This window comes from Podarcis tiliguerta, assembly GCF_965153285.1.
Source record: "Podarcis tiliguerta genome assembly, chromosome: 7".
NCBI lineage: Eukaryota > Metazoa > Chordata > Lepidosauria > Squamata > Lacertidae > Podarcis > Podarcis tiliguerta.
The window spans coordinates 64,562,482-64,590,098 of record NC_139540.1 but is presented as its reverse complement, the minus strand read 5'-3'; the positions used below and the strand labels follow the sequence as shown (position 1 = coordinate 64,590,098).

Below are 27,617 nucleotides of genomic sequence, written 5' to 3'. Positions count from 1 at the left end.
CAGGAGGGCCACGTTTGCCTATGCCTGGTATATAGGTTCAGCCACATTCCAGTAAACTGATCCCTGTCCAGCATCTTTTTAGAAGCAGTCAGTGATTGATCATCTTATTGCATTGGATAGACCACCAACAGCTGCTATTTAAACAGCCACAGGTTTTGGGGTAGATTTAGGCATAGAGAACCAGTCTTGTGGGTGCGCTGTCCACTGACCATATCCCAGGAAGCTTTAAGAATTTGTGCTGCTTGATCCAATCTGTCCCTTGATGCCCAGCTATAGCCCTTCCTGGAGAGAGAAGGCTTAGCAACTGTGATCCATGCTGTAATAACTTCTCCTCTGAATAATTGCAGAGCGTTCTATATGGGGCTTCCATTCAAGGTGGTGTGGAATTCAGCTGCAAGGGTGCTTACAGGTGTGACTTGGAGAGCTCGCATAACACCTGTTCTGAGGGAACTTCACTTCCTGCCTGTCCACTTTAGGTCCTAGTCAAGGTCTTGGTCTTTGAAATATAAAGTCCTAAGCAGCTGCGGTCCCGTATACCAGACAGATCACCTCACCCCACAGAGACCAAAACAGAAAAAGCTTTCACTCATAGGGTGTCTGTTAACAATTCCGCCACCCTCGGAGGTTTGAAGAGTGGCAGCATGTGGAAGAGCCTTCTTAGTAGTGGCTCCCAAGTTATAAAATTTCCCTTGATTGTGTGTCCTGCACATACTTTGTACACATTTCTGTGCTGTGCCAAGGTTCAACTTTTTACCCAGGCTGAAATGGGGATAGATGGATGTGAATTTTCCCTTTTGTATCTGACACTGTATTTTATTTTAGGTTTGTGTGTAATATTTTTGTTTTTTAAGACTAATTTTATTCTTACTGTGTCCAGTCTTGAGATTTGGGGAAAGGGCTGAGAACCAATATAACAAAGAAAGAAATATTATTTTGAGGGAATATATCTGCAATACTGCCACATATTAAGGAAAATAAATAGTTAACGTTTAAAGTTTTAGGTTAGGTGGGGTTTTTTTCCCTTGGTAAACAACTATACTTGCTATGTGTTAGATATAACCTATATTTTAAATAGAAATGGGAGGAATGTTCCTTAATTTGGTGTCTAGACAGGGGAGATACACTTCCTTTTATGAAACTTGATTTCTTTAAAACTGGTTTAGAGTTGCTCAGGTATGCTGGATACAGAACTGCTACAGTTACTTCAGGGTTTTCCTGGAGTGCTAAAGAATCTTGGTACTTTTTAAACAATATGCTGTATAACATCATCTAACTTCTGCAGTATGGTGAGATGAAAGGTAGGATGCAAGTCAAAGGTGGATTTCTTGCTGGTTTGTGTATAATGGATGATATGTGTGTGTGTGTTAACTATTTTAGGAAACTCATGTTGATATGGGTGAGTCTGTACTAGCCAGGAATTGGAAGCCTGCCTGCTGGAAGGAAGACTACCAAGTTTTGAGGACTTGATTATAAATATTGTTTGTTACCGAAGGGTGTCTTACAAACATACGGTGAAAGAAGGGCACAGTCATGTTTCATTCTTAGATTTGAGAATCTAAGGCTACAGATTGTGACTATTATTTTTTGCTTGTGGAAGGAATACATTATGTACTTCTTTTACTCTGTCTTGCTTTATTCTTTTCTCATATTTGTTCCAAGTTTAAGGTTTCTCTGTGATTTCTGTGACTCTGCACCAATTAATTTCGGTTTTGACTTTAGACACAAGGAATCTAAAAATAAGGATGAAAAATAGTTTCTCTTCTACTGCTCAAGTTGTGATTTATCCCTATGCAAATAATATACAATTTTTACCAGAATTTCAGTGATACCTCATTTATCAAATGAAAACAACGATTAATACAAATAATTTCTAAGTGTTGAAGATAGTTGGTCTATAAAATATTTTGTTTCTTATTCATATACCGTATTTACTTGAATTTAATGCTCACCTTTTTTGGCCAAATTATGTTGCGAAAATTAAGGTGCACATTAGATTTGATGGCACATTTACATTTCTCAGCGAATACTTTTTTTTGGTTTCAAGGTTCTGAAAATTGAGGTGCGCATTAGATTCTATGGCACATTAGACTCGAGTAAATACAGTATTTGAATAGAAACTGTTAATGCTTTGTGGCAAGGCAACACATTAGCTCATTACAATTTTTGATGATAGGGTTCAAAATTGTGTCCTTTATTCTGAAATCCAAAGCTGGTGTAGGTATTGTATGTTTGTAGCCTATGAAGTCTGCAAACAATTTATCTCACAAGTCTCTATACCTACAATATGAGAAGGAAAGAACTTTTGTATTCCAGTTTCTTCATCAGTGAACTAATTCTTAAATGTTCTCATCTCAAAATCTAGACACCCCTGTTTTGGATTCTGAGTTCAGAAAGAGTTATGCATATTCTATCAGAGGAGGACCAGATGCTTTTTAAAAGTACTTTACCTATGGCTTCTCACTTCCAAACTAATTGAAGGAGAGCAAAGTTGTCTGTTACTGGCTGACTAGCAACTATGGAAAAATGAAGGACATCTAGTAAAATGTTGTTAGGGTTGTAACTTAAAGCAAAGCATGTGGTTTTGGGTAAAAAACATGGGGGAAACATATTTGCCTGTTTGCCTTTTTTCAGTTTTGAATTCTATGTATTTAAGTGCTTGTTACAAACTAATTCCCATCTATCCTGCTTTCCCCCCTTTCCTATAAGGTTTCACTGAGACTCCAGGATTTTAGTCAATTTGCTTCTGTGTTCATCACAAAATCGTAATATGTACTAAATGCTAACCTGTTGTATGATGCATAACATGGCATCTTGGAAGGAGGGAAAACAGCAAATGTTTCTCTTGGCTTGATTATTTCTGAAAGATTTCATTGAGAGACCCAAAAGAAGCTCTTCACCTGATTTAAAATATAGGTGGAGAAAACACATCTTAATTGTTGAAGAAAATAAGTTATTAACTGCCCATCTATAGATTTGTTGTGTCTGATTCAGAGTGTTTGCATATTGTCAGGGAACTGCCATCGGAGCTGGAGGCGGAGAGAAGGCTCCAGAGGGATGCCGGAGAGGGTCCCAGCAGGGAGAGAGGCAGCCCATCCACTGGGGAAGGAAATCAGCGTAACACCAGTGGAGAAAGGGGGCAGATGGGGGAATCGGAGAGGTGGCTCCAGGACTCCTCGCCGGAGACCAGCTGAGAGAGTACGGGTACTCCGCTGCCCACACCCTCCCTGTGCAGAAGACTTCCGCGCAGGGAGAGTAGGAGGAGACTGGGCGTCAAACAGCTTTTATGCTGGAAGAGGTTCAAGAAACGCCCACTGACGGATTCTGCCAGCGACTGAGGCAGCCATGAAACTTGAGGCTGTCCAGACAGAAAGGGTTCGACCAGGTAACCTAGCCAGGGGTGGCGGCAACTTACGGACGAGCAACCCCTAGAACCATTACACATATCTTTAGGAATTTACAAGCAAATGTTCTGCCAGGACAAACTTTTCTGTCCCTGATAGTACTGATGGTGAAGACACATCTGATGAAGAAGGCCAGTCTCATTTCATTCCATGCAATTTCTGGAGATACGAGTCGTTTCAGCTGGTACCTGACATCTTCTATTTCTAGGTAGTTAGTAAATATTATTAAGACTTCCACCAGGCTGACTTCTCAAAGGAGGAAGAAATCATGAGAATCACTCTCATTCTCATAATTTATTTGTAACTTCTCTAAATATTGTCTGAGCCAGAAAAACAGTCCAGAAGGGACCACTTTGAATGGTATTGAAAGCCACTGAGCAAAATCATTGACAAATGAAAATAAGTATTAATCTGTTATTAACCTCTTTCCAATGTGACAATTTTTTTACAAAGGTTATCACTAAGTTATTTGCTCTTATTAACACTAGTCAAGAAGAAAAGCAAGGGGGGAGATGCTGGGTTGCCCAGTATTAACCCACATGTAATGAAATATCTTTTCATGAGGCTCAGTCAACCTTATGTCTATGTATTACTATAAAAGCAAGTTATTTTAAACTACTTTAACAATTGTATATGACTTCCCTATCAGTTAAGTCAAATATATATATCCAAGCAAAGATAAGGGTAAGAGGTGTTGGCAGTGGTTGAGTTTATTGATGTATAGAAGAATAAGAAAAAGTCCAATTCTCAGTCTTCTGGAAGAGGATGTAACTTGTGTTATAAACCAATGGAATTTCTATAACCATTAATGATTTTATTCCATTTATTTACACATCATTTTTGCCTGTTGCCCTTCTTACAGTAGGAGCACCCATAGGTCTAACAAAGTAAAGAAAATACAAGTCAAACATCAATATAAGTATCAAAGTTTAGAAATATATCCTATATCATTTTTAAAAGCCTCATCAAACTGTTTCAAATCATCATCAGGAAGTACCAACACTCAAATAAGAGGCAAATGCCTGGGTAATTAAAATGTTAACAAGGTACAATGTAAGAAAAGAGAACTTTTCTGGAATTTGCAAACTACAGCTAAACTTTTAGCAGCTCAGAGGGGTGTGTCAGTCACTGACTAAAATTTAGAAAATGTTAATAAATATAGGATATTTTCCCTTGATATAAATTTATATCCATGTGACTGCCAAAGCCTCCAGGGTTGTTGGTTGGTGTCATTTGTTGGTTGATTTCCCCTAGGACCCTCGTACCTACGGGACCGCCTCTCCTGGTATGCCCCACAGAGGAACTTACGGTCTTCAAATAAAAACATCTTGAAGGTCCCAGGCCACAGAGAGGTTAGGCTGGCCTCAATTAGAGCCAGGGCTTTTTCAGCTGCGGCTCCAACCTGGTGGAACACTCTGTCACAAGAGACTAGGGCCCTGCAAGACTTGACATCTTTCCGCAGGGCCTGCAAGACAGAGCTGTTCCACCAGGCCTTTGGTCAGGGTGCAGCCTGACTCCCTCCTTTGGCAATCTTTACAAAACTTTAGTTTATGGTTGCCATCAATTTTGAATTTGATCTTAATTAATTTTTTATAATGTTTTATAATGTTGCACTATTTTAGTGTTGTTAGCCGCCCTGAGCCCGGCTTCGGCTGGGGAGGGCGGGATATAAATAAAATTTATTATTATTATTATTATTATTATTATTATTATTATTATTATTATTTCAATATCAATTTATATCATAACTGTCTAAGTGTGATTACTGTATTGGCCCAGATATAAGCCGCACCCAAATATAAGCCGCACCTTTAAAATTCAAGAGGGAAAAGGAAAAAAAGACAATACCCAAATATAAGCTGCTCCCTTAAAATTCCACAGGCATTCACACCCGTTCCATTTTACCGCATGTCTGTTTCAGTGGTGATATCATAAAAGCCATTTTTCTGAGGTCGCAAATTTAAGCCGCACTTTAACTTTTCATGGTTGGAATTTGGAAAAAAAGTGAGGCTTATATTCAGGCCAATACGGTATGTTGTATAATCATATTTATGTATTTGTGTAACTTCTGTTTGTTTTGTAGTAATTAAAAGCTAGAGCTGCTGATAAATCAAGTGTGGCTGGGAGGATGAATTTGGAAACTTTTGCTTTTTTTTTAACCTCAGTATTTCCCCCCCAAATTTGGGGCTGAGTGTTCAAAAAAACCAACTTCAACTTACTGGTTATGGAACTGGCTTGTTGAGATTAACTATTGTTAAATGATGCTCCCTGGTTTGGTTAAAGCAACAAGCTGGGGTTAGCTAACAGTGCATGCATATGCTTCAAACTTTGTGATAAGCAATTAAGAAAGTACTGGAAAGTTTCAAGGTCCTCTTCTAAGCCACAGGGGAGAAAAAAAGGAGGCATGTGTAAGCTCAGGAGAAGGTAGTGCCTAACCATGGTTTAAAGTTGCATCCAAATATAGCTACCGTGCCAGTCTCCCAGTACATTGCAATCAACTCAAGTAGTCTGTTGCAAAACTGGGCTTGTAGCCAGACTGGCTACAAGGAACTGGATAATTAATGCCCTTCAAGAATTCCCGAAGTTCAGCCTGTTGCTGTACACTTGACTATGTTTTCTATGAAAGGGATATTGGAAGCCGAGTGAATATTTTCAGGATTAGGGTTTAAGAGAGGATCCTGTTTGAATCCAAAAGTGCCTTTCCCTTGGCAGAAGTGCTCTTCCTATCACAGAAGAGCTGTTTTCAACCTGTGTGAGGAAATTGAACCCAAATCGAGCGAAGTTCTGACTGGCACTTCATAATCTCCTGTGTATGTCTTTGCACAACTGTTTTGTGAATTGACTTGAGCTTCATTATTTTTTTAATTCGGGTTCACAACTCCAATGTGGTGGTATTGCATTGAAAGAACTATTGTGCAAGAGTTTACACAACAGCACTAATGCAGCTTTCTTCTTCAGATTGGAATTATTAACTACCTTTCAGTCAGCCCCTCAGCTTCCAACATACAGTGGTACCTTGGGTTAAGAACGTATTCATTCTGGAGGTCCATTCTTAACCTGAAACTGTTCTTAACCTGAGGTACCACTTTTAGCTAATAGGGCCTCCCATTGCCACTGTGCTGCTGCCGTGCACTTTCTGTTCTCATCCTGAAGCAAAGTTCTTAACCCAAGGTACTATTTCTGGGTTAGCAGAGTCTGTAACCTGAAGCGTCTGTAACCAGAGGCACCACTGTAATAGGCCTCCATGTGATGCCCACATGTTTAAATTTATTTATTGTTTACAGGCTTTAGTGGAGATTAGGTTCTGTATTTAACTTGCCTTACATTGAGCAAAAGACAAAAAAAAAAAAAGTGGCTGAAGGCTGGATTTCAATAATGTACTACAGTATTCTAAGAAATTACTTAATCATATAATGGTTATTTATATCATTGTTCTTAGAGACAGCCCTTCTAAATACCCTTTAACACTACGCTTAATAGGAAGCAAGTTCTTTTGAAATCAGGGCTTTACTTTAGTGTAATGCCCATTATCAATTTTTGCAGGCCTTTTGACCACTATAGGCGAAGGCACTCAATGTGTTCTCTTGAAAGCGCTGGCAGCAGGAGAACAATTTATATTTTGCATTTTGAACTGTATCCAGTCTTTTGGGGCATGGTATAATTCACGTGCCCTTAAGAGAGAATAATTTTATGTTTTACATCTTGGATATGAGAGCTCATTTCTTTAAGAAATGAATCACTAATACTATTTCTGTTTAGATGGGATAGGTAATGAAGGCCAAGAAGGAAGGTTTATGGTCAGATTTATCACGCAGATCGCGAGAGGTGGTAATATCCAGCGCTTACTGTGAAACACTTAGATTCACAATGTAGCTTTTGAAACAGTCCATCCGTAGTGTAACCTGTATCCTACAGCAGGTTTCCAGAAGCAAATGAAATGTTGCTTTATTACCACAGTATTGCTGAATTTTACTATGTGTGAATTCTGTAATGTCAAATTGCCACCTGGAAGGGTAGAGGTGAGATCCTGTTCAAGAATATATACTGAATACCTCTGCAGTGAAACAAACATGCCACCAGATGGCTCAAGAATATAGGTCGGAAAATGTTGGAAAGCTCGCTTTCCACTTTGTATTATTGTATCATTCTTTAAATATTTGAACCATTATAGAAACTATTGTTTTGCACAATATGTTTCATTATACTACACCATTTGAAAACAAGTTATTTTACATTTTCAGTTCATTTTTCCTGCACAACCTATAAGCCGCAGATGGGTGGGGGGACTAAATTAAAACTTATGCATAAAGATCTATTGTGACTGGACTGAAATCTTGATGTGAATGTGTAAGACAAAAAATAAACTAAGCCCAGTCTTCAAAACGATGGTGGTTTTTGGGTAGTTGTGCAACGATACCCGTTGGTTAACCTGAATAAACATCACAACTCTGCCTAAAATCCTTGATTTGATTTTTAGCCTTGGCCTTGACCACATCAGATACTGGTAACCAACTCATCAAAGCCATACCTGAACAGAAATCATTCTACCAATGCTGTCCATTTAAGGACCAACTAATATGGTTTCTAAATATGGCAGTTGTCTGGTTCCCATAATAACAGTTTGCAAAATGACCTCAAAATCACTCATTCTTGTATTTTCCTTTCTGATGATGGCTGGATTTCCTGACTTAATTTTTCACTTTGAGAGAGGAGGAAGACTTTGCAGGCAAAAAAAAAAAAAAAAAAAAAAAAGCAGCTGAATTCCCACTACAAGTGGTTTTTTAAAAGCTCTCTTAGGAAAGCATTGAATATCTTCAAAATGTAAGATAAAAAAATGTCCAAAGCTATATGTAGCTGCAGAAGCATAAAATAGTTGCTCTTTGCCCATGGACAAACCAGCCTGAACCCGAGGAGACACAAGGAATGGAAACCTTTTCCTTTGTTCTAGGATGGAAGGCCTTTGTTCTAGAAGACCTTCTATTTATTTATTTATTTATTTCATTTATGTATTTAAAAACTGCCAACTCGTTCAAAAAGAGCATGGTGGTTTACAATAGAACCATTATTATAAAATAATAGAATGCAGAACAAATGACCAACACCTGGATCAAATTAATTCTCTTAAAATGCTTGGTGAAACAGAAACACTTTCAGCAGGCAGTTGCGTATCAGAACTTTGAGTGCCTGTCTGATTTGAGTGGGAACTTCCAGCTTTCACTCTGTTTTAGTTTCCAGTTGGTTTTAATGTATGTCCTTTTCTTGGTAAGTTCTTTGAGTTGCTTATTATAAAAGAAAGCAATAAGTCAAATGAGAGTACTAGCAGTGTTCCAAAGCACTGGCACTTAAAGCATTAGTTTAGAAATGAATTAGTTTGAATGTTTTAAGTAGTTTTTTTAAAAAACTGATAATTTTATTGTATTATTCTTTTCGTAAACCGCTTGACTGTTTTTCACAGTCAGGTGGTATGTACACTTTATGAAATAAATAAACTAATGTGAAATCACTGGGGTGCAGCCAGGGTGGATGCTCCAGATGATCGCAGTGATCTGGTTGGTGTATACAGGAACAGGCAGTCCTTCAGGTAGGTTGGTCCTTGCTGTTTGGGGCATTACACACTAACAATAAAGCCTTTAACTTGACTTGATGCTGTGTAGGCAGCCAGAGTTTGTAGCAGACTTTGTAGCACCAACGTTACTGATATGTTCATAAGCTACTTTATAGTTTGTACACACCACTTGTGGCAACTTTTTCTTGAGAGGTGATTATGTAAGTACTACAGATAAATACATGGATTCTTTTTTTGAAAAAAACAAAGCTTATTTTCAAAGGGTAAGGTATACCTTTCTACCTAGTCTACAACAGTGTAGATTATTTGTGAAGTTATACAAGTGGCATGCACTGTTACTAACTAAAGCACATCAACCTGCTATATAATTTTAGCTCTACTTCACCTAGTTGATGCATGGGGCTAGGACTCAAGAAGTCATGGATTCAGATCCCTGTACTGCAAAGTATATTGAGCCACTCACTGTTTACCAGCCTAACCAGGGTTGTTGTGATGGTAAAAGAATATTGGGGTGGGGGGAACTATATATGTCACTATATATGGAAGAGGGATGGGATAGAAATCTAACTCATAAAATAGCTATTATTTGTATGAGTTGTGTGCCGTTGCTTGGGAAAGCGCACGAACAGCTGAAGTCTCTTTTAACATTATCAAATGATTGAAGTACATTGCTTGACTTGAAGCATATGAATGGTTCTGGTGGTTTCCAAGATAGACATCTGCCAAAGTATGTTTCTAAGTTATTGGCTGCTTCAACTGCTTTCCAGGTGTGGAATGTATGGAAAGTCATCGGTGCAACTGAATAGAAAAGTGTAGTTTGGTTTTGTCATCAGATATTAGAGGATTTACACTTCTCTGTGTGACAAGTCTTGTTGCTGTTTGGCTAGCTTGCAAATCTGTGCAGATTATTCACATCCAGAGAACTGCAAAAAAGGTTGCCTTGAAAATGTCTGTGGTCGTACTTACATTCTGATGTTTTTCCATTAATATCCTAAACTGGTGCTGTAGTTAACATTGGTTATAAGTGTAATTTTAAGCTTACCTTCTGGTTCATGGAAAGTTAATTTCCAGCTATTTCCAGACCTTTGTGATTGGTAAATATTTTTAACCATAGCATTCGGAAATTGTTGTTTTCCTTGCTGCCAGATATTTTATACCATGATGCAACTTTTCTGTTATTAAACAGCAAGAAAGTAATCTTTCTTAGCAGGATCATAACTGAAGTAGTACACATTTTTCTCATTAACATAGACTTCTTAACATCACATATTACATTCAGCTGGGAGATGTGGCTCCTGTTGTATATATCTTAGATGAAATGTGCCTTTCGGCATTTTTAATGTCATGGACCTAGAATTCTGATCTTAACATTGATCAAACTTTCATGATAAATTAATCTATAATTATAACACAGAATACTTTAACCCGTTAATATTTTTAAGTAAGGTTGTGAACAAGGATATTAAGGGATATCACCAATTACGAGCATTCTAGTATACCTAGCAGATGCAATTAAAAATAGTTCTAACATTTGACAGTGTTGCAAAACTTCATACAATGCTGCGTGGAATAAATGAATTCCTTGTACAATTCCATTGAGAGATGATGATGCCTTCCAACATATTTTGATTGCTTTACCCTGCTAAGTAAACTGGATAGACTCACAGCCTGTGAATTGTTTGCCATTTGAACAATTTATTTTCTGCTCTTTGAGAATGCTGAAACTACATACCTCCTGTAACTGCTTTGTGTCTGAAGAGGTTCACTGATAAAATTTATTAATGGAATTCCAGACAGTGAGCAAGTGGATAGGAGAGCAAGAGGTTGGACTTGTAAAACAATTTATTACCAAGCGAAGGGTGGTCTTCTGTCAAAGGTAAGGAAAGCTAACTTGTTAAACCACATAACTGAGTAACTGGGGATCTAAAACCCTATAGATTAAACAGAGAAGCTATGTCAGTAAATTTCAGTATAAAAGCCAGAGAACAACACAGTTAAACATGTCGGTAGCTGTTCACTCCAAGTCCTAGTCACTAGTGCATTAGAATTTGTTGTTCCTCAGTACTTTTCCTTCTTTTTGTGGTCTGCTAATATTCTGCAGCTTTTCAGGTCTGTATCCTAAGTGCCTAGTCAGGGATATGAAGAGCCTTTCAGGTACTCATAGGGGCTTCTGCATGTGCTCCAGGTTTCCACATTAATTCCCTGACTGCATCATCATCTCATGCTGTGTGGCAGTGGTTTCCTAACAACTCTTAAGTTCCTGGACAAGCAATTGGAAAGTGTAGGCCCAGCAGTGGGGAACATTCAGCCTGCAGGCTCAATTAGACCTGCCAGGTCTCTCCATTTGGCCCATGAGGCTGTTTAGCTCAAGCCACCCTCACCTTTCCTACAGCTGAAAAGGGGGGTCAAAAGGTCTGAAAAGGTCAAAAGGGGGGTTGAAAAATCAGCTGATCCGCAGTGCTTGCAAAGTGCTGTGCTTTTCCCCTTTTAGTTTGATTTCAGCCCACACAAGCAAAATGACACCAGGTGATATACAGGTGGGCATACTTGCCTATCTGTCAAACATGGCCCCAGTGTAGGTGGTCCGTGGTCAAGAGGAGTCTCAGCCACCTTGCTACATGCATATAAGTTGCAAGCGTAATTCAGGTTCTATAGCGCAGCCTCTCCAATTCATGCCTGTCATCAGAGTCTGTAAAGCTCAGAGTTGTTGTATTAAACTAGTTTTATTTATCACATATAGCATCATAGAATCATAGAGTTGGAAGGGACCCTGAGGGTCATCCAGTCCAGTCCCCTGCAATGCAACTAAACTGAACTAAACTAAAGCATCCATAACAGATGACCATCCAATCTCTGCTTAATAACCTCCCAAGAAGGAGAGTCCATCACCTTCCGAGGGAGTCTGCTCCATTGTCAAACAGCTCTTACTGTCAGGAAGTTCTTCCTGATGTTTAGAACAGAACCTACTTTATTGTAACTTGAACCCATTGATTCAGGTCCTATCCTCCAGAGCAGGAGAAGACAAGCTTGCTCCATTTCCCATGTGACAGTCCTTCATATTTGAAGATGACTATCATATCACCTCACAGTCTCCTCATTCCCAGGTTAAACATACCCAGCTCTCTTAACTGTTCCTCATCAGGCTTAGTTTCTTGATCATCTTGGTTGCCCTCCTCTGCGCACATTCCAGCTTATCAATATTGTTCTTAAATCATGTCTTCCAGAACTGGACACAGTACTCCAGGTGTTGTCTGACCAAGGCAGAATAGAGTGGGACTATTACTTCCCTTGATCTGGACACTAGACTTCTGATGATGCAGCCTAGAATAGCATCACCTTTTTTTTTGCTGCTGCATCACACTGATGACTCATGTTAAGCTTGTGGTCTTTATGACTCTTAGTACTTTTCACATGTACTATTGGTAAACCAGGTGTCCATCAACTTATATTTGTTCAGTTGGTTTTTCTTGCCTAAGTGTGGAAGCCGACATTTATTCCTATTGAAATTCGTTTGTTAATTTTGGCCCAGTTCTCCAATTTGTTAAGGTCGTATTGAATCCCAGTTCTGTCTTCTGCAGCATTAGCTACTTCCTCCTAGTTTGGTGTCATCTGCAAATTTGATTAGAACCCCCTCAATTCCTTTATCCAAGTCATTTATAAAGACATTGAACAACAAGGGGCCTTGTCACTTTTTTTCTAGGATGCTGAGGAGCCATTTGTGAGCACTCTTTGGTCAGTCAACCAGCTTTATGAAACAGACAGGCATTTCTGTTGCGTCCTTTTAGTGCCTATGCAGTAGTCAGGGTAGTTTACAATTCTTAGCAGCATAAACTTAAAACTCTAAAAATCTTGCTGGAACCAAAGGACTTTTAAAAAGGTAAAGGACCCCTGACAGTTAAGTCCAGTTGTGAATGACTCTGGGGTTGCAACGCTCATCTTGCTATACTGGCCGAGGGAGCCAACGTTTGTCTGCAGACAGTTTTTCCGGGTCATGTGGCCAGCATGACTAAACCACTTCTGGCGAAACCAGAGCAGTGCACGGAAACACCGTTTACCTTCCCGCCACAGTGGTACCTATTTATCTACTTGCACTTTGATGTGCTTCAAACTGCTAGGTGGGCAGGAGCTGGGACCGAGCAACGGGAGCTCACCCCGTTGTGGGGATTCAAACCACCAACCTTCCAATTGGCGAGTCCTAGGCCAAAGCCCATTGCCGAAAGGCCAAGAAGGGTGAGGCAAGGTGAACATCCCTAGAGTGGAAGTGCCACAGTCTAAGAGCTGAGAAGGATCTGCCTCAGGTAATTGTTTACCGTTGCTCAGTGTAATATGCAGCAGGACCTTGAAGCAGAGCCTTTTTATATATGGGTAAGTTCACAGTAGGGACCTTGATATATCCTGAACCCTTTCAGGACAGGGCTAGCCAATGTGATACCCTCCAGATACTCCACTACAGTTCCCATCATCCTTGATGATTGGCCATATCGGCCAGGCCTGATGTAATTAGTAGCCATACGGCATCTGTTGGCTCAACTCCGGAGGGATTTTTTCATCTGGAACTCACTGGGACTCAGTTCTGACACCTTTCAAGTGGGCGCCATTGCCATTCCAAGAGAATGAGGGAGGTGCTCATGGTGAATTCCAGCACCTCTTTTTCTAGAAAAATATCACTGGCTAAACCTAATTTGGTGTTTTAGAGATCAAAACCAGCAGAGGCAAGTGGCACCGAGAGGGACTTTTCCCTCGCAAGAATTTGTCTTCTTTTGTAGCTGTTAGGTTCACAGGTGTATTGAATGTCAAACCCATTCTCTCACAACTGAGGAAATAAGATGTTTCCTTTGAAAAACTGAGGGAGTAGTTGGTGAAATGTCTCCAGAATGAATTCTAGACTGCTGATTGAGTTTGCCAACACAGGACATCCCCCTACCCTTTAATTACTTTTAGCCAGAAGAGGAAACCCAGCTTTCCTTTTACAGCCATTCCAATAGACACATTAAATAGTTTCCACAAATACAATTCAGCCCTTTAAATAATCTTGCATCTTTGTTTAAAATAGAATAGTATCTCCACTAATGTATTGGAGATCCTGCCTTTGAGTCTAAATAATTGTTTATGCATGTGTAGAAATAATTGCCTTGTGTAGAAGTAATTACTAGTGTGAGAGATTTGCACAGTATAAATCCAAATTAAAATTTTAATCAAATTTATCATTGTATTCCCTAATCAAGCTGATAATGTGTTTTAATATAAAGCAGCTTAATTTTTTAAAGTACATTTAAATTAACTTTCATATTGTTTCCATCTTGGATTGAGAAGGTGTTATTTTGTTGCAGAAACAGAGGTGTCGCATGAACTTGAAGCCAATTTTTTTCCCTGAGGGACACATCAATAAACGAGTACTGCCTTGGTAGGTGTAGTAAGACATATTCCAGGTCATGAGCTACCACTGGTGAAGAAAAGCAGTATAAAACCACACAAACACAGCACTTTTATATGTTTTCTTTCTATATTAGGGAGATGTTGACATGCGTAAATGAGGTCATATAATGAATCTGAATCCTCATCTTTATCAAGTAACTAATTTTGCATTGGAATTGTAAAACATGGCAGAATGTGCATGTGACTCTTGTGATAGTACTTCAGAAGTCTTTTTTAAAAAATTGAACATTACATTTATACATATTTTCTAAGATCTCATGTATAAATTACCAGACTATTGTGAGAGCCATTCCACTGATTCCCAGATTGCTCCTGTATCAACATCTGTGGACGTTATGTGAGTTAGGCCACTGGGGTTCAGATTCTATGCTGTTTCCAGCGAAATAAATATATAAAAATAAAATAAGTGAATAACCATAATAAAATTGACAACAGGTTTACTCAGCAGCCATAGCCCTTTCAGAAGAGGGAATTGGTTTTTGCTTCATGCTAATGTTACCAACTTTATATTATTGTTACCTACATGAAGAAGGACTTGGCTGTGATCATACTAAATCCACCACGACCAACTGGCATTTTGGATGCCGTACTTCACAGATATTATGAGTGATATTCAATTAGGTTTCACTCAAAGTAAATCCATTACTTTCAATGGCTGTACTCTGAGTAAAAAGGAGTTGAATACAGTGTGATTGCAACTTCTGTAAGGGCTATGTTCATGGGAGTTGCATGTAAAGGCAAAGTTGTGCAAAGTCAGAATGACCTCTTGAACCATTGTCCGAGATCTCCCACGAGTCTCCAGAGCTCAGTAAGCAAGGCAGAGGGCGTAAAAAGCTCTTTTTGTACAGGGTTTTCCCTTTGTGGATAGCCCTGGGAGCTATGCAGAGCCTAGTAAGTAAGCCTTTCTATTTACAGTGGTACCTCTGGTTAAGTACTTAATTCGTTCTGGAGGTCCGTTCTTAACCTGAAACTGTTCTTAGCCTGAAGCACCACTTTAGCTAATGGGGCCTCCCATTGCTGCTGTGCTGCTGCCGTGCACTTTCTGTTCTCATCCTGAAGCAAAGTTCTTAACCTGAAGCACTATTTCTGGGTTAGCGGAGTCTGTAACCCGAAGCGTATGTAACCTGAAGCATATGTAACCTGAGGTATCACTGTATTTATTTTTTGCAATCCACATAAAGATATGATTGTGTAAGTAAAACCAGCATAAGTTGTGATCCCACTGTCCCAGTATTTTGCTGACATTCTAGTGACATACTCATAGTAATTATTTATGACATTAGAATAGGTTCACCTTTATATTGCAGTAATGTTACAATATCCATTTACTAAGATAATGAGTAAATCTGAGAAAAATAAATAAATAGGTAAGCAAGACAATGAAAAAACAAAGGATCTAATGCCTCAATAAGTATAATTTGGCTGAAATTAACCAGCAACTGATATCCTCAAGTAGAGGTACCTTAATTTGTTTTACGAATGCACATGAGTTTACTAGAAATTACATTTTAAAATAATTTATATTTTCAGTCTTCACAGTTACGAAATATAAATTTCACAATCCATTTTGGCTATGGCTGCAAGATAACCTGAGTGAACACATACAAAATTTGGTATACGTAGGGGTATAGTTTAAAACATTCCCAGAATAGTTCTTTTCAAAACCGTAACTTACAGGCTGCATTGAGCTATGAACTACAACTGCTTCACATTTTTACTTGTCAGTGGTATTCTAGGTGCTGGACAAACAAAGGTGCTTTTTAAAAGCTTTTTCACAATGGAACCATTAAGAATGATAGAAGTCACATATTTTTTAATGAACGGTGTGCTATAGTACTTGGTGTTTTCTTTTCACAGCCTGATTGTGACTACATTTGACTTGTGTGTGGGACACTAAGCACATTTGGCTAATCTTTTTATATACAATTTAATTTCTTCAAATAACTATTTTTGTTGGGGTTTAGTTCTTTCGATTTGTGTGTGTGTGTGTGTGTGTGTGAGTGAGTGGTTTCTTAAAAACACCAGCCTGTCTTGTACTCCACCAACTATTCAAACACTAAATGATCCACTGTTGAAAGAATAAATAATTTAAGCCAGAGAACAATGTCACGGTCTTACTCATTCAACCTTACAAATCCCCTAAGCAAAACAAATTGCAAATTAGCTCAGAAAGAAACATTTGGGTTTCGCTTTGGTTTTTCTTTAAAAAAGGTTTTATTTAAACAAGACAGACAAAAGGAGAAAGATCATCCTGGTACAACAGAGTGCAGGACGGAGTGGCTGGAGGGCATATAAAGGTAAAGGTACCCCTGCCCGTACGGGCCAGTCGTGACCGACTCTAGGGTTGCGCGCTCATCTCGCTCAAGAGGCCGTGAGCCGGCGCCGTCCGAAGACACTTCCAGGTCACGTGGCCAGCGTGACGAAGCTGCAACTGGCGAGCCAGCACCAGTGCCGCACACGGAAACGCCGTTTACTTTCCCGGTATAAAGCGGTACTTATTTATCTGCTTGCACTTAGGGGTGCTTTCAAACTGCTAGGTGGGCAGGAGCTGGGATTGAACGATGGGAGCTCACCCCGCCACGGGGATTCAAACTGCCGACCTTACGATCAGCAAGTCCTAGGCACTTAGGTTTTACCCACAGCGCCACCCGTGTCCCGGAGGGCATATAGTTGATGGCAAAAAGTGGTCTTAAGTAAGTCAATCAGGTAAAACAAACTTGTATTTTGTAGCAACCTGTAGCAGACAGCAGTGTTATGGTAATGTAGGAGGGAAGGTTCTGTTAGGTGGTGCTGTTTGCTGGTTCTTCAATTAATTTGACAGTTGGTGTTTGCTAGGATATTAGAGAAGTGTGTGGAGGGGATGGGAAATTTACGGGAGAGGGTAACTGAAAGAAGAAGAACATGTTATGAAACGGTGGCACCTTGCGTTTTCTTCCTTGGCATTCTGTTGAAGTAGTTCTCTGCAATCTTTGAACTGATCACCCTAGCCATACACTTTTGCCACCTGTCCTTCACCTTTCGGGCCTCCTTCCCAGCCTCCCAGCTTACAGTTTTAGAAAGCCGCAAGGGAGTCAATCTAAAATTAGGGTAAGTACTGACTGCAATTTGCATACCCCAAGAAATGCAGTAAGACCACCACCACCAGCAGCAGCAGCTGGTACTTCCAGAAGGCTTGGGAAGAGACTTGCCCTCATTGCCCTTCCTGACGTGTGCTTTTTGCTGCTGTCAGCGTCCTTTGGAGTAAGGCTGAAGGCGCCAGCTGTATATCATCTAGCCTGGTGAGAAGATACCTCCCCTCTGAACTGCATTTAAGCCAGGCTCCTTGGGGTATAGCAAGACTAGTACCAGAAACGTGGTTGTCAGTTAATGCTTGTTTTGCTATATATATACAGTGGTACCTCGGGTTAAGTACTTAATTCGTTCCGGAGGTCCGTTCTTAACCTGAAACTGTTCTTAACCTGAAGCACCATTTTAGCTAATGGGGCCTCCTGCTGCTGCTGCGCCGCCGGAGCCCGATTTCTGTTCTCATCCTGAAGCAAAGTTCTTAACCTGAGGTACTATTTCTGGGTTAGCAGAATCTGTAACCTGAAGCGTATGTAACCTGAAGCATATGTAACCCGAGGTACCACTGTATGTGCTTAAGCTCAGTTTTCTGCTGCTGCTGCTGTTTTTGTAATACTGTATAGAGTTTATTCTGTGTTTGCCAAATTGTTGGTTTTTGTCATTTTTTAAATTTGCTGACGTGTTTTGTATTCTGTTTCTCTTGTTTCCAGTGCTTTGTATTTTGATGTGTTGCTTGTTTGCTGTAAGCTGCTTTGGACACAGATCATTGTAGAAAAGTGGCAAATCAATCAATCAATCAATCAATCAATCAAGAAGGTTGGCTGGGATGCCCAAGGGGTTGGGGAGCAATATGTTCATACAGAGCAAGGTTCCTGTTGCTTTTGTCCTTCACCTCTGGTTTGCCTCCTTTGAGTAACTGGCCACAAAGGAGTAGATCAAGCATTGATGTTGGGGAAAGGGGTTGCTTTCTTTCCCAGGAACAGCCTAGTAGAGCCCTCCAGCTTCTGCAGAAATCACAAGGGAAAAGATCATGCTTTTAGTACCACACAATGAAAACACACACGTAAGCTCCACACTAAAGTGTTAGTTTACACTGAAATACTGGTGAGTTTTCGTGAGGATTTTTTTTTTTAAATCACAAATCACTTCAAAACATGGAGAACTGAATTTAAGGTTGAAAAAATTAAAAGCTGAGAGAACCAAAATTGACTAATACTTCTGATTTGCTTTAGGCTTTCTAACCCAAAAGCTATCTATAGTGATTAAAATCAGCATCATTCTGTCTCTGGGCATCCAAACCAATTGGATTTTTTAAAAAAACAACATATTTACTGAGTGTAGGTGAGTTTCTGTACAAATGCCTTACACCATAATCCTTTGCATGTCTACTCAAAAGTAAGTCCTAGTGAGTTCAATGTGGCTTGCTTCCAGGTATAGGATTACAGTTTTGGATTGTGTGGATGATCTTTTAAGAGTGTGATTCTGCACAAACATTTCTGAGTAGGCATGCATGAGATTGTACTGTAAATGAACATTATAATAGTGTTACGTTAGTATCTCTCTTGACTTTCAGTTGAACGGTCTGAAAGTCTAGAAATAAGGTAAACTGTAAACGTGGACTGACAGTTTAATCAGCCTTCTGAGTGTGATGTTCATTGACCACTACCTCACTGAAAGAAAAGAGGGAAGTGGGACAAGGGGATTTTGATAATGTATCTTGAAGTAAGCCTTTTGCTAGTGTGCATTGTGTGGGATTACTGGACAGCCAAATTAGCAGTACTATGCTGGAATCAAAAAGCAGTAGCTTCTGGCGGTGGCTTGTTTCCCATTCATTGTCATGTCATGTTCTATCACTTGATAGACCTGGAAAGGAAATACAAAGGAAGTGAATGCCGCTGCTAGTCCGAAATGTTCCAGTGTGGCTGGAAAGTTTGAGAAACAGCCCTAGTGAGAAGAACAAGACCTTATTGACAGGGTTCAGTTGTACTTGGATCTGTTTCTCATCAACGTTACGAATAATCGGGATCCTCCGCTCTCCGTTTGGGATTTCACTTTCATCTCTGGATTTTAATGTGTTAAGCAACCAAGGCAGAGCAGTACAACAGCGTTTTCTTTCTTTTTTAATTGAGTGAATGGTAACATATTTATATTTCCCCCCTTCCTTTTCACTGACTTCATGGTAGTCCTGGTTTGTTATTGTCAAACTAAACCAGGGTTGTAATCAGATTTTGCCTGACTCGAAGTATCCCCACATGTAGCAGAGTAAATGTTTATACGCCAATACTTTTGTTTTCTCTCTCCATGTTAGTTTACAGAAACCTAGAAAGCAAAATTTATGTCAAGAGTCTTAAGAAAAGCTGAGAAGATTGGAAATCACATATGTGTGCCGTGCCCTGTCACTCAGCATGGATTTATGCATTTCCTCATCAGTGTTGCAGTGAATGTTCCATGGGCAGTGTTTTATAGCAAGGAGGAATAGAATTGTAGAGTTGGAAGGGACCAACCCTCTCAAAGTTGCTGAACTACATCTCCCATCATCTCTGACCATTGGCATGCTGACTTGTGCTGATGGGAGTTGGAACATAACAACAACCGGAGGATATGGTTTCTCCACCCCCACTTCAGAGCTTCATAACGCATTTCAAGTTCCAAGTAAACACAGTGACTTAGGGAACCACTTTTGCCTTCACCCTTTGCTTGTGTGGATTTTGTTCTCCTCGAAGATAGCGTCCTGAAATCTTTAAGAAATAGGTGGATATATCCCATGGAAACTTGATGGTACTTTGGCACATTCGGTGTTTTAAGTCAGGTTGACGTGTTATTTCATTGTTTCCTTCTGGTTTCTATCTGTGAAAAATGAAGAATAGTTGGAAGGAGGGAGTGCAAGTGAAAATAAATTATACCCTTCGGTGACTTCACCCCCGCTGCGAACTAATTCACAGTTCGTGTTTTAATATTCTCTCTATCTTTCCCCCTCTCTCTTCCTCCCTCCCTCTCAATATTTGCTTGGCAAGCTGTCAGTTGGCCTCCATAATCACAACTTGTTGGCTTATATTTCTAGCTGTAAGAACATTCACACAGCCCCTGGTACGCAGGATAGCCATTTGTGCTTTTGGAGTCTGTTTCCCAGCGCTAGTTGGTATGCCTCTCTCCTTTCATAATTTCCCGCCTTATAAGTGCAGGAGGGGAAATCCCAGGCTGCATTTTTTTTTAAAAAAAAAGTGTGATCATGTGAATTAGCTCCATGTCATATGTTTAAGTTTATAAAACATGTGGTATCTCGGGTTAAGTACTTAATTCGTTCTGGAGGGCTGTTCTTAACCTGAAACTGTTCTTAACCTGAAGCACCACTTTAGCTAATGGGGCCTGCTGCTTCTGCTGCGCTGCCGGAGTATGATTTCTGTTCTTATCCTGAAGCAAAGTTCTTAACCTGAAGCACCATTTCTGGGTTAGCAGAGTCTGTAACCTGAAGCGTATGTAACCTGAAGTGTATGTAACCCAAGGTACCACTGTGCTCCTATGAAATGTGATATAAACTGACCCTATGGCCTTGGAAATGGCCTTGGATATTTTTTTTAACAGACAGTTAAAAGCAATATGACAGTAAATGGACAAAGAGAACAAACGAGTTCTGTTGTAATGCACATTTGAAAAAATAGTGGAGGGGAAAAAAGAGAATTTAAAATATGAAACATAAAAGAATGATTTATGAGTTGACATGTTAAGTTGCTCTTCTTGATGTATGCTATGCCAAGGATTTATATGCAAATACTTGTATTTAACTGGACATTAAATATATGCTGTTAGTCACCAGTTCAGTATTGATTTACAATATTCTTAAGGCCTTAGGGAGCTTATAACCACCATCTACAGATTGCAATGGTTCTAACATTTCCATAACGTTTTCCTATCTTTATTCTTTTCAGGATGGCTCATACTTGGCTGAGTTCCTGCTGGAAAAGGGCTATGAGGTGAGTGACTCGTCTTGGTGACTGACTGCAGACTCATGGAATAATTTGGAAAGGGCTTCCTTGCTGCTGTCCCTCTCTGCATATGTTTTCCACTCAGCCTTAGATAACAAATCAAAAGTTTAGAGAAGAATGTGCAACATGGTCTGTAATCATGCCAGCTTATTGTACTATTTATCAAAGACTGTCCAATGGTGGAATCCCTTTAGTCCTCAGGGTATAGCTGTTTTTTGCACACTTCCTCCTGTTCAGATAAACAGCAGCCTGTGCAAGGTAAGGCTGCTGAACATTAGTGAGCATGTTGGGATGCAATGTATAAAATTAAAAAAGGGAGGAAAACCTGGAATAGCTACTTTTTTGTGGGAAAATGGATTTCATGCTCAATTTTTTCCCCTTTTCTGCAGAAAACAACCTGCAGAGCCACCTCTGAAAGAAGTTGTTTACTCTTGGTTATGTTCTTCAGAGTTGGACTGTAGTAAGTTGAGCTCCTTGTGCAGGACGCGGGTGGCGCTGTGGGTTAAACCACAGAGCCTAGGGCTTGCCGATCAGAAGGTTGGCGGTTCGAATCCCCGCGACGGGGTGAGCTCCCATTTCTCGGTCCCTGCTCCTGCCAACCTAGCAGTTCGAAAGCACGTCAAAGTGCAAGTAGATAAATAGGTACCACTCCGGCGGGAAGGTAAACGGTGTTTCCGTGCGCTGCTCTGGTTCGCCAGAAGCGGCTTAGTCATGCTGGCCACATGACCTGGAAGCTGTACACTGGCCAAGAAAGCGAGATGAGCGCCGTAACCCCAGAGTTGGCCACGACTGGACCTAATGGTCAGGGGTCCCTTTACCTTTACCTTTAAGTTGAGCTCCATTTGCACAGTCCTGTAATATTAGAACTTTTGCAGAGCTGCCTTCTTCTGATGAACAGTGTAGAACTGTGATGTTGCATAGCACTTCTGTGGGAAACTTTTACAGCTTGCAAGACTAGACATACCATTTTTTAAAAGCACATGTGACTCATTAATGCAGGCAAAACCATGCTGTACTCTGTTCCTTAAAGGTCCACCTGGACTATTTGTCAGATTGTGTTCCTCCCATCCTCCACAACTTCTTTACTAGAGCCTTTCTTGAAGTGCCACTGGTTTTTCTCTACTGCTGTGACTTTCCTTTTCCACTTTCCCTATTCGTTTTCATGTTTTCCCTAGTGAGCCACTCTAACTTCTTTGTACTATACCTAGCACACTAGCACAAAAATAAAAATTGCATAGAAGTGCTAGGGGCTGCAGTTTAAATACATATTTTCTATTTCATCTACACTCTCATTAGCTGGTCTTTAAAATTCTAATCCTCAAATTTTAGCATTATTTTCTCTAACGGGCTTATTATTCTATCCAACTGTAATTTTGACTAATTTACATTTTTATTCACAATGCTGTCTAAAATATCCCTGTCTTCAATTCTGTTTTGCCCCATATCTTTCTGGTTAGATGCACCAGAAATTGGTAAGCTGGGCAGAAGAGGGGAAGGGTATGCTTGAGCTCACTGCATGTTCCTGTTCCACGGTTTGTTGTAGCAGGAATGTTACGTTCTGAGGGTTGTGTGTATGTGCTTGTGAGTGTGGCTGGTTTGAAAATATGAAGCATAAATGCACTATATTTTATACTTGTTGCTATAGTATGCCGTCTGATATTTTGATTATGAGGCTGTGTTAACAAGAAGAAATAATGCAAAATGCTACACTAATCCCATCTGAATTTAATGCTGTGGTATTTGGATTTGGCTTGACAAAATAACTGCAAAATTATGTCCTCTCACTGTTCCCAGCTGTGATCTTTCTAGTTGTCATCCTAGTATAACAATTCCTTTGTTCTTTTTAAGGACATTATAGTTGTTATGACCAATGGGGGGGGGACTTCTTACTTTCTATATTACCTCTAAAAATATTCACTAAGTATTTTATTACAGGTGCATGGAATTGTTCGTAGGTCTAGCTCTTTTAATACAGGACGGATTGAACATCTTTACAAGAACCCACAGGCTCACACAGAAGGAAGTAAGATTTTACTTACTGTTGGGATGGAGTGTAAGAGGGAGAAATGGGTGTATTTTTGTGTGTATCAGCAATGTTGTCTGGCTGGAAAGTTGTACAAGATTGTATCAGTGTGGAACGTTAGCCATGGTGACTGATGTGTAAATATTTTCTGGTGAGGCTTAGAATTTTTTAAAAAATATATAATTTGTTTGGGTCACATTTTGACCCTGTTGCATAAAAGGACTTTCAAGGACAGCAAGGTTACTTAACTGAAGTGTCTTCACAGTATATTGCATAGTAATTTTCATGCTTGGCGAAGAATAAGTTCAGATGTTCTTCTTGGTCATGCAGATGACGCTGTCTGTCTTCACGTGATCCCAGACCCTGGCCAGTAGAAACGTCTCAGTCACCTCAACAAAACAGGCTGCTGACGAATGTAGTTGCTGAAACTAGCCATACAGTTAAGGAATAAGTATGTTTTAATTCAGCCTTTAACTTTCAAAGGCTGATTTAAAACATTGTACAGTATTTATTCCTTATCGGAGTTACCCATATGCATGGTCACATATACAAATTGTTATGTGAGTCAGTTGGTTTATAACATGCAAAAGCAGTGATTTCAGAAGTACTGATTTTCATGTTTTTTAAAAGGTATGGTAAGCTTTTTTTAAAAAAAAATCTTAATATTTTTTGAACATCTGACATGGCATTTGTATGTAGGTAAGAAACCTATAGTTCTTTTGAGTAGTTGACTCTTTTTTTTTTTATCAGATAGCTGGCCAGTAGAACATCTAATACTTTTATCTAATATGGCTTTTAAAGTACATTTATTATAGCTTGTAAGTTTACTATACTGTACAAGCGATGGATTAAATGGCAACATTCATGTTCAGTTTTGTTTATGTGAGGCGTTACCTGAAGACAGACCATATAACTTGTGTGACCAAGAAGATAATGTTTGAACTAGAGTTCAGTCCGCTGTGAAGATCATTGCCAAAGATCTTATTAGAAATAAGAGATCTATTGCTTTCATGACTACAACTTAAAATACTTGCTAAACTGTTCCTCTCTCTTTTTTAAAACACCAGTGGAATCTGGTTATAATAAAAATATTTTTAAATAATGAATTAAGATTATTGGGACACTACACATTAAACACCATACTGTATTAATGTGTGCATCAAATCTCTATTATCCTAACTATGTTCTTTTGTCTTCTGAAGACATGAAGTTACATTATGGCGATCTCACAGATAGCACTTGCCTAGTGAAGATAATTAATCAAGTGAAACCCACTGAAATTTACAATCTTGGAGCTCAGAGCCATGTCAAAGTAAGTAGCATGCAGCAGCTAGGATTTTTCTAATCGTGGCAAACAAGCAGAGACTTTGTGAAAAGTTAGCAACTTGTGTACTTTGAAATTTGTCTCTACTTCTTTCTGTAATCATCCTTTTCCTCATTGAGTCTTCCAGCGGTTTTCAAAACTATCCACTTGTTAAATAAATAATCACTTTCCCAATATTCTGTTCTTGCTCCAGCTTCACTGCCACCACTTTTTTCCCTGCACACTTCTTCACGTTTCTCTCCTCTGCTCCCAATATGTGGGAATGTATCCATGTTCATGCATGGAGATGCATGCGCTGCGCATTTTGAAATCATGTCTTTTTCTTAAATGCATTTTTACATTATCACAAGACAGCCTGGCTCACATGGTGAGTTGCCGATTGCAGTGCTTGCATCTTGCTTGCATTTCTTCTCTGTCCTCTCTCCAAGTGTATTAAAGTTATGTAGAACGTCAGCAAAGTTTACCAGTTGTGTTCTTTTATGTTTTGCCTGCACACAGTCATCATCTGCTGCTGTTCATCCTCCAACACGTGTGCATAGCAGCACATCAACTTTCCTTGAGGTTTGGGGTTGTTGTTCTTTGGCCTATTCATTAACTGAGAGGGGCTATAAATAAGCAAACCAAGAATTTTGCAAATCTCCTGAGTTTCTACCATTATGTAGTAGGTTCAGTTCAGCACTCCCTGCTCCCTCATCAGCATGGATCAATTTTATTATTTATAGAACAATTACAAAATCTGGTTAATTTTGGCAACAAGCTATACAGGTCAAGTTATTGCCCATTTTAGCTTTGTGTAGGTATCTCAGGATGCCTGGAAGGAGATATCCCCAAACCTCATGATTTTAAGTTAATGAATGATAATGTTATGTTTTGGGTTGAATTATATACACTGTTGGTTGCAAATGTAATGGGGGGGGGTCCTTAAACTTGGATTATCTTCAGATTGATGCATGTTTTGTGTGCTGGCATTTTGTTGCTCTAAATAAACTGTCTATTTTATATCAGCCGTACTAAAAGCAAGGAAAAGAAAGAAAGAAGAGGTTGATCTAGTTTCCTGCAAGAAACCAACACAAATTAAAATGGGTTATTAGAATGAACCTATTGAAGTCCGGGAAACATGGGCAATGTTCTTCTTAATTATAAATAAAAAGAATTTGACTTCTAGGATAGATAATTTTAGGAGTACGCATTGTTTTTCTTTAACTCTATGGATTAGTATGAACAAGCAAATGTGCTGGTAAAAGAAATAGAACATGATGACCATTTCACTGCTTCCCTGGTCCTGCTTCCATGTTATTGGTTTGGCTTAGAATTACAGCTGAACCTGGGCCTGTGACTTCTCTTGCTCCAGAAAAGCCACAAGCTGTAACTAAGGTTTGTTTTGGCTAACCACTCATGGTTTGTTGCAGTCTGTGGGGAAACAAACCGCATGCCCATGCTCAGATGTAATTCTAACTTGACAGCATGGCAACAACCAAAACTGGAGGCTGGCATGAAACAAGCCTTTTCTAACAGTGTACCAGCATGTTTGTTTGTTCACACCTAGCCATGGTTTGGCTGAGAACAGAGAGAGCCAGAATATATAATCATGGGCGTTGTAGTCCCAAAACATCTGGAGGGCCGAGTTTGCCTATGCCTGCTAAACACTGCTGGTGGCATGAAGCAATGCTAGACCATCATTCCAACAGCTGATGATATGGAGGAGAAGGCTGAGGAGAATGTGCAGTCCAGGTTTTCCCATGGCAAAGTCCACGCAGGATGCATTTAGCAACTGTTGTGCAGCCAGAGAACTCGTCTTCTCCTTAGAACGAGATTGCCATGGGGATGCTGTGCCATGGCTGAAAAACTTCCATACTTGCTACCATACCTACAGGTGATCTGGCCATGCAGAGATGGAGTTTGCCAGAAATCGAGGCAGCCTGGCTATCTATACTGCACTTGCGTGAGCGGGGCATGCTCATTTCTGTAGTACTTTTTGGATATCTCAGGACGCATTCAAACAAGTGGTTGAGGAGGATCAGTAGGATTATGTAATGAAGTGTGGGCAACTATTTCCTTCTAAATAATTGGTCAGTCTTTAGTGTTCCTCAAGACTGGCATTTTGCATTTCAATATTTCTATTAACATTATTTGATGTAAAAAAAAGTTTATATGTAAAAAACTGGCACATGTTTATTGTCATTAAATGATCTAGTAAGAACTGTTCATTGGTAAAGGAACTATTTTTTAGGGTTTTTGATATTTTATTCTGTAAGCTGCTTTAGAAATATATAGATTTTTAAGATAAAATATAAAATACTATTAAAATAAAATATAAATACTACTTCTTCTCATTTTTTTAAGATAATGCTTGGCCTGTAACAGGTGTGTCTATAGAATACAGATATTTCTGTGCAGTATAAACAGGCCATGCCCTTACTCTATTAAGTATATACAGTTATGCAAGGTTGTTTTATAGATAATTGCAGAAGATACTTAATATTATTGCTGGCCGTATAAAGAGGAGTGGGGGTTTATGTTGTTTAACTGAAATCCAAATATGTACATGAAGCATATTAGTATTTGGTTACAACACTCCATAAACAGTGTCAATTTTTATCATAACTAAATAACTATTACAAATAAAAGGACTCATGACACTTTCATAGCAAGATTAAATGCAAGATCAGCAACATTAGCATTGCCCCATGGAAAAATAGTGTCACTGTGATAGCTCCCTGCCTGGGCAATGAGCTAGCAGTAAAAGAGTATAGCTGGCAATAGTTTTCCCTCTCCTAACTAATTATTTGCAGAGGTATAATAAAATAAGAATTGTAAACTG

General features: G+C 39.4%; 1 protein-coding gene across 2 annotated transcripts in view; it reads left to right on the top strand.

The window, feature by feature from the left end:
• Positions 1-27,617, top strand: part of GMDS (GDP-mannose 4,6-dehydratase) — a 284,442-nt gene that overhangs the window by 15,339 nt on the left and 241,486 nt on the right. For both annotated transcript variants that reach the window (XR_014513385.1, XM_083449591.1), the window contains exons 2-4: positions 21,393-21,437; positions 23,385-23,472; positions 24,675-24,784. Coding sequence is in view for 1 of the 2 variants with exons in the window: in XM_083449591.1 (XP_083305717.1) it covers positions 21,393-21,437; positions 23,385-23,472; positions 24,675-24,784 (243 nt within the window). In the remaining variant the exon portion in view is untranslated. The remainder of the gene's footprint in view (positions 1-21,392; positions 21,438-23,384; positions 23,473-24,674; positions 24,785-27,617) is intronic.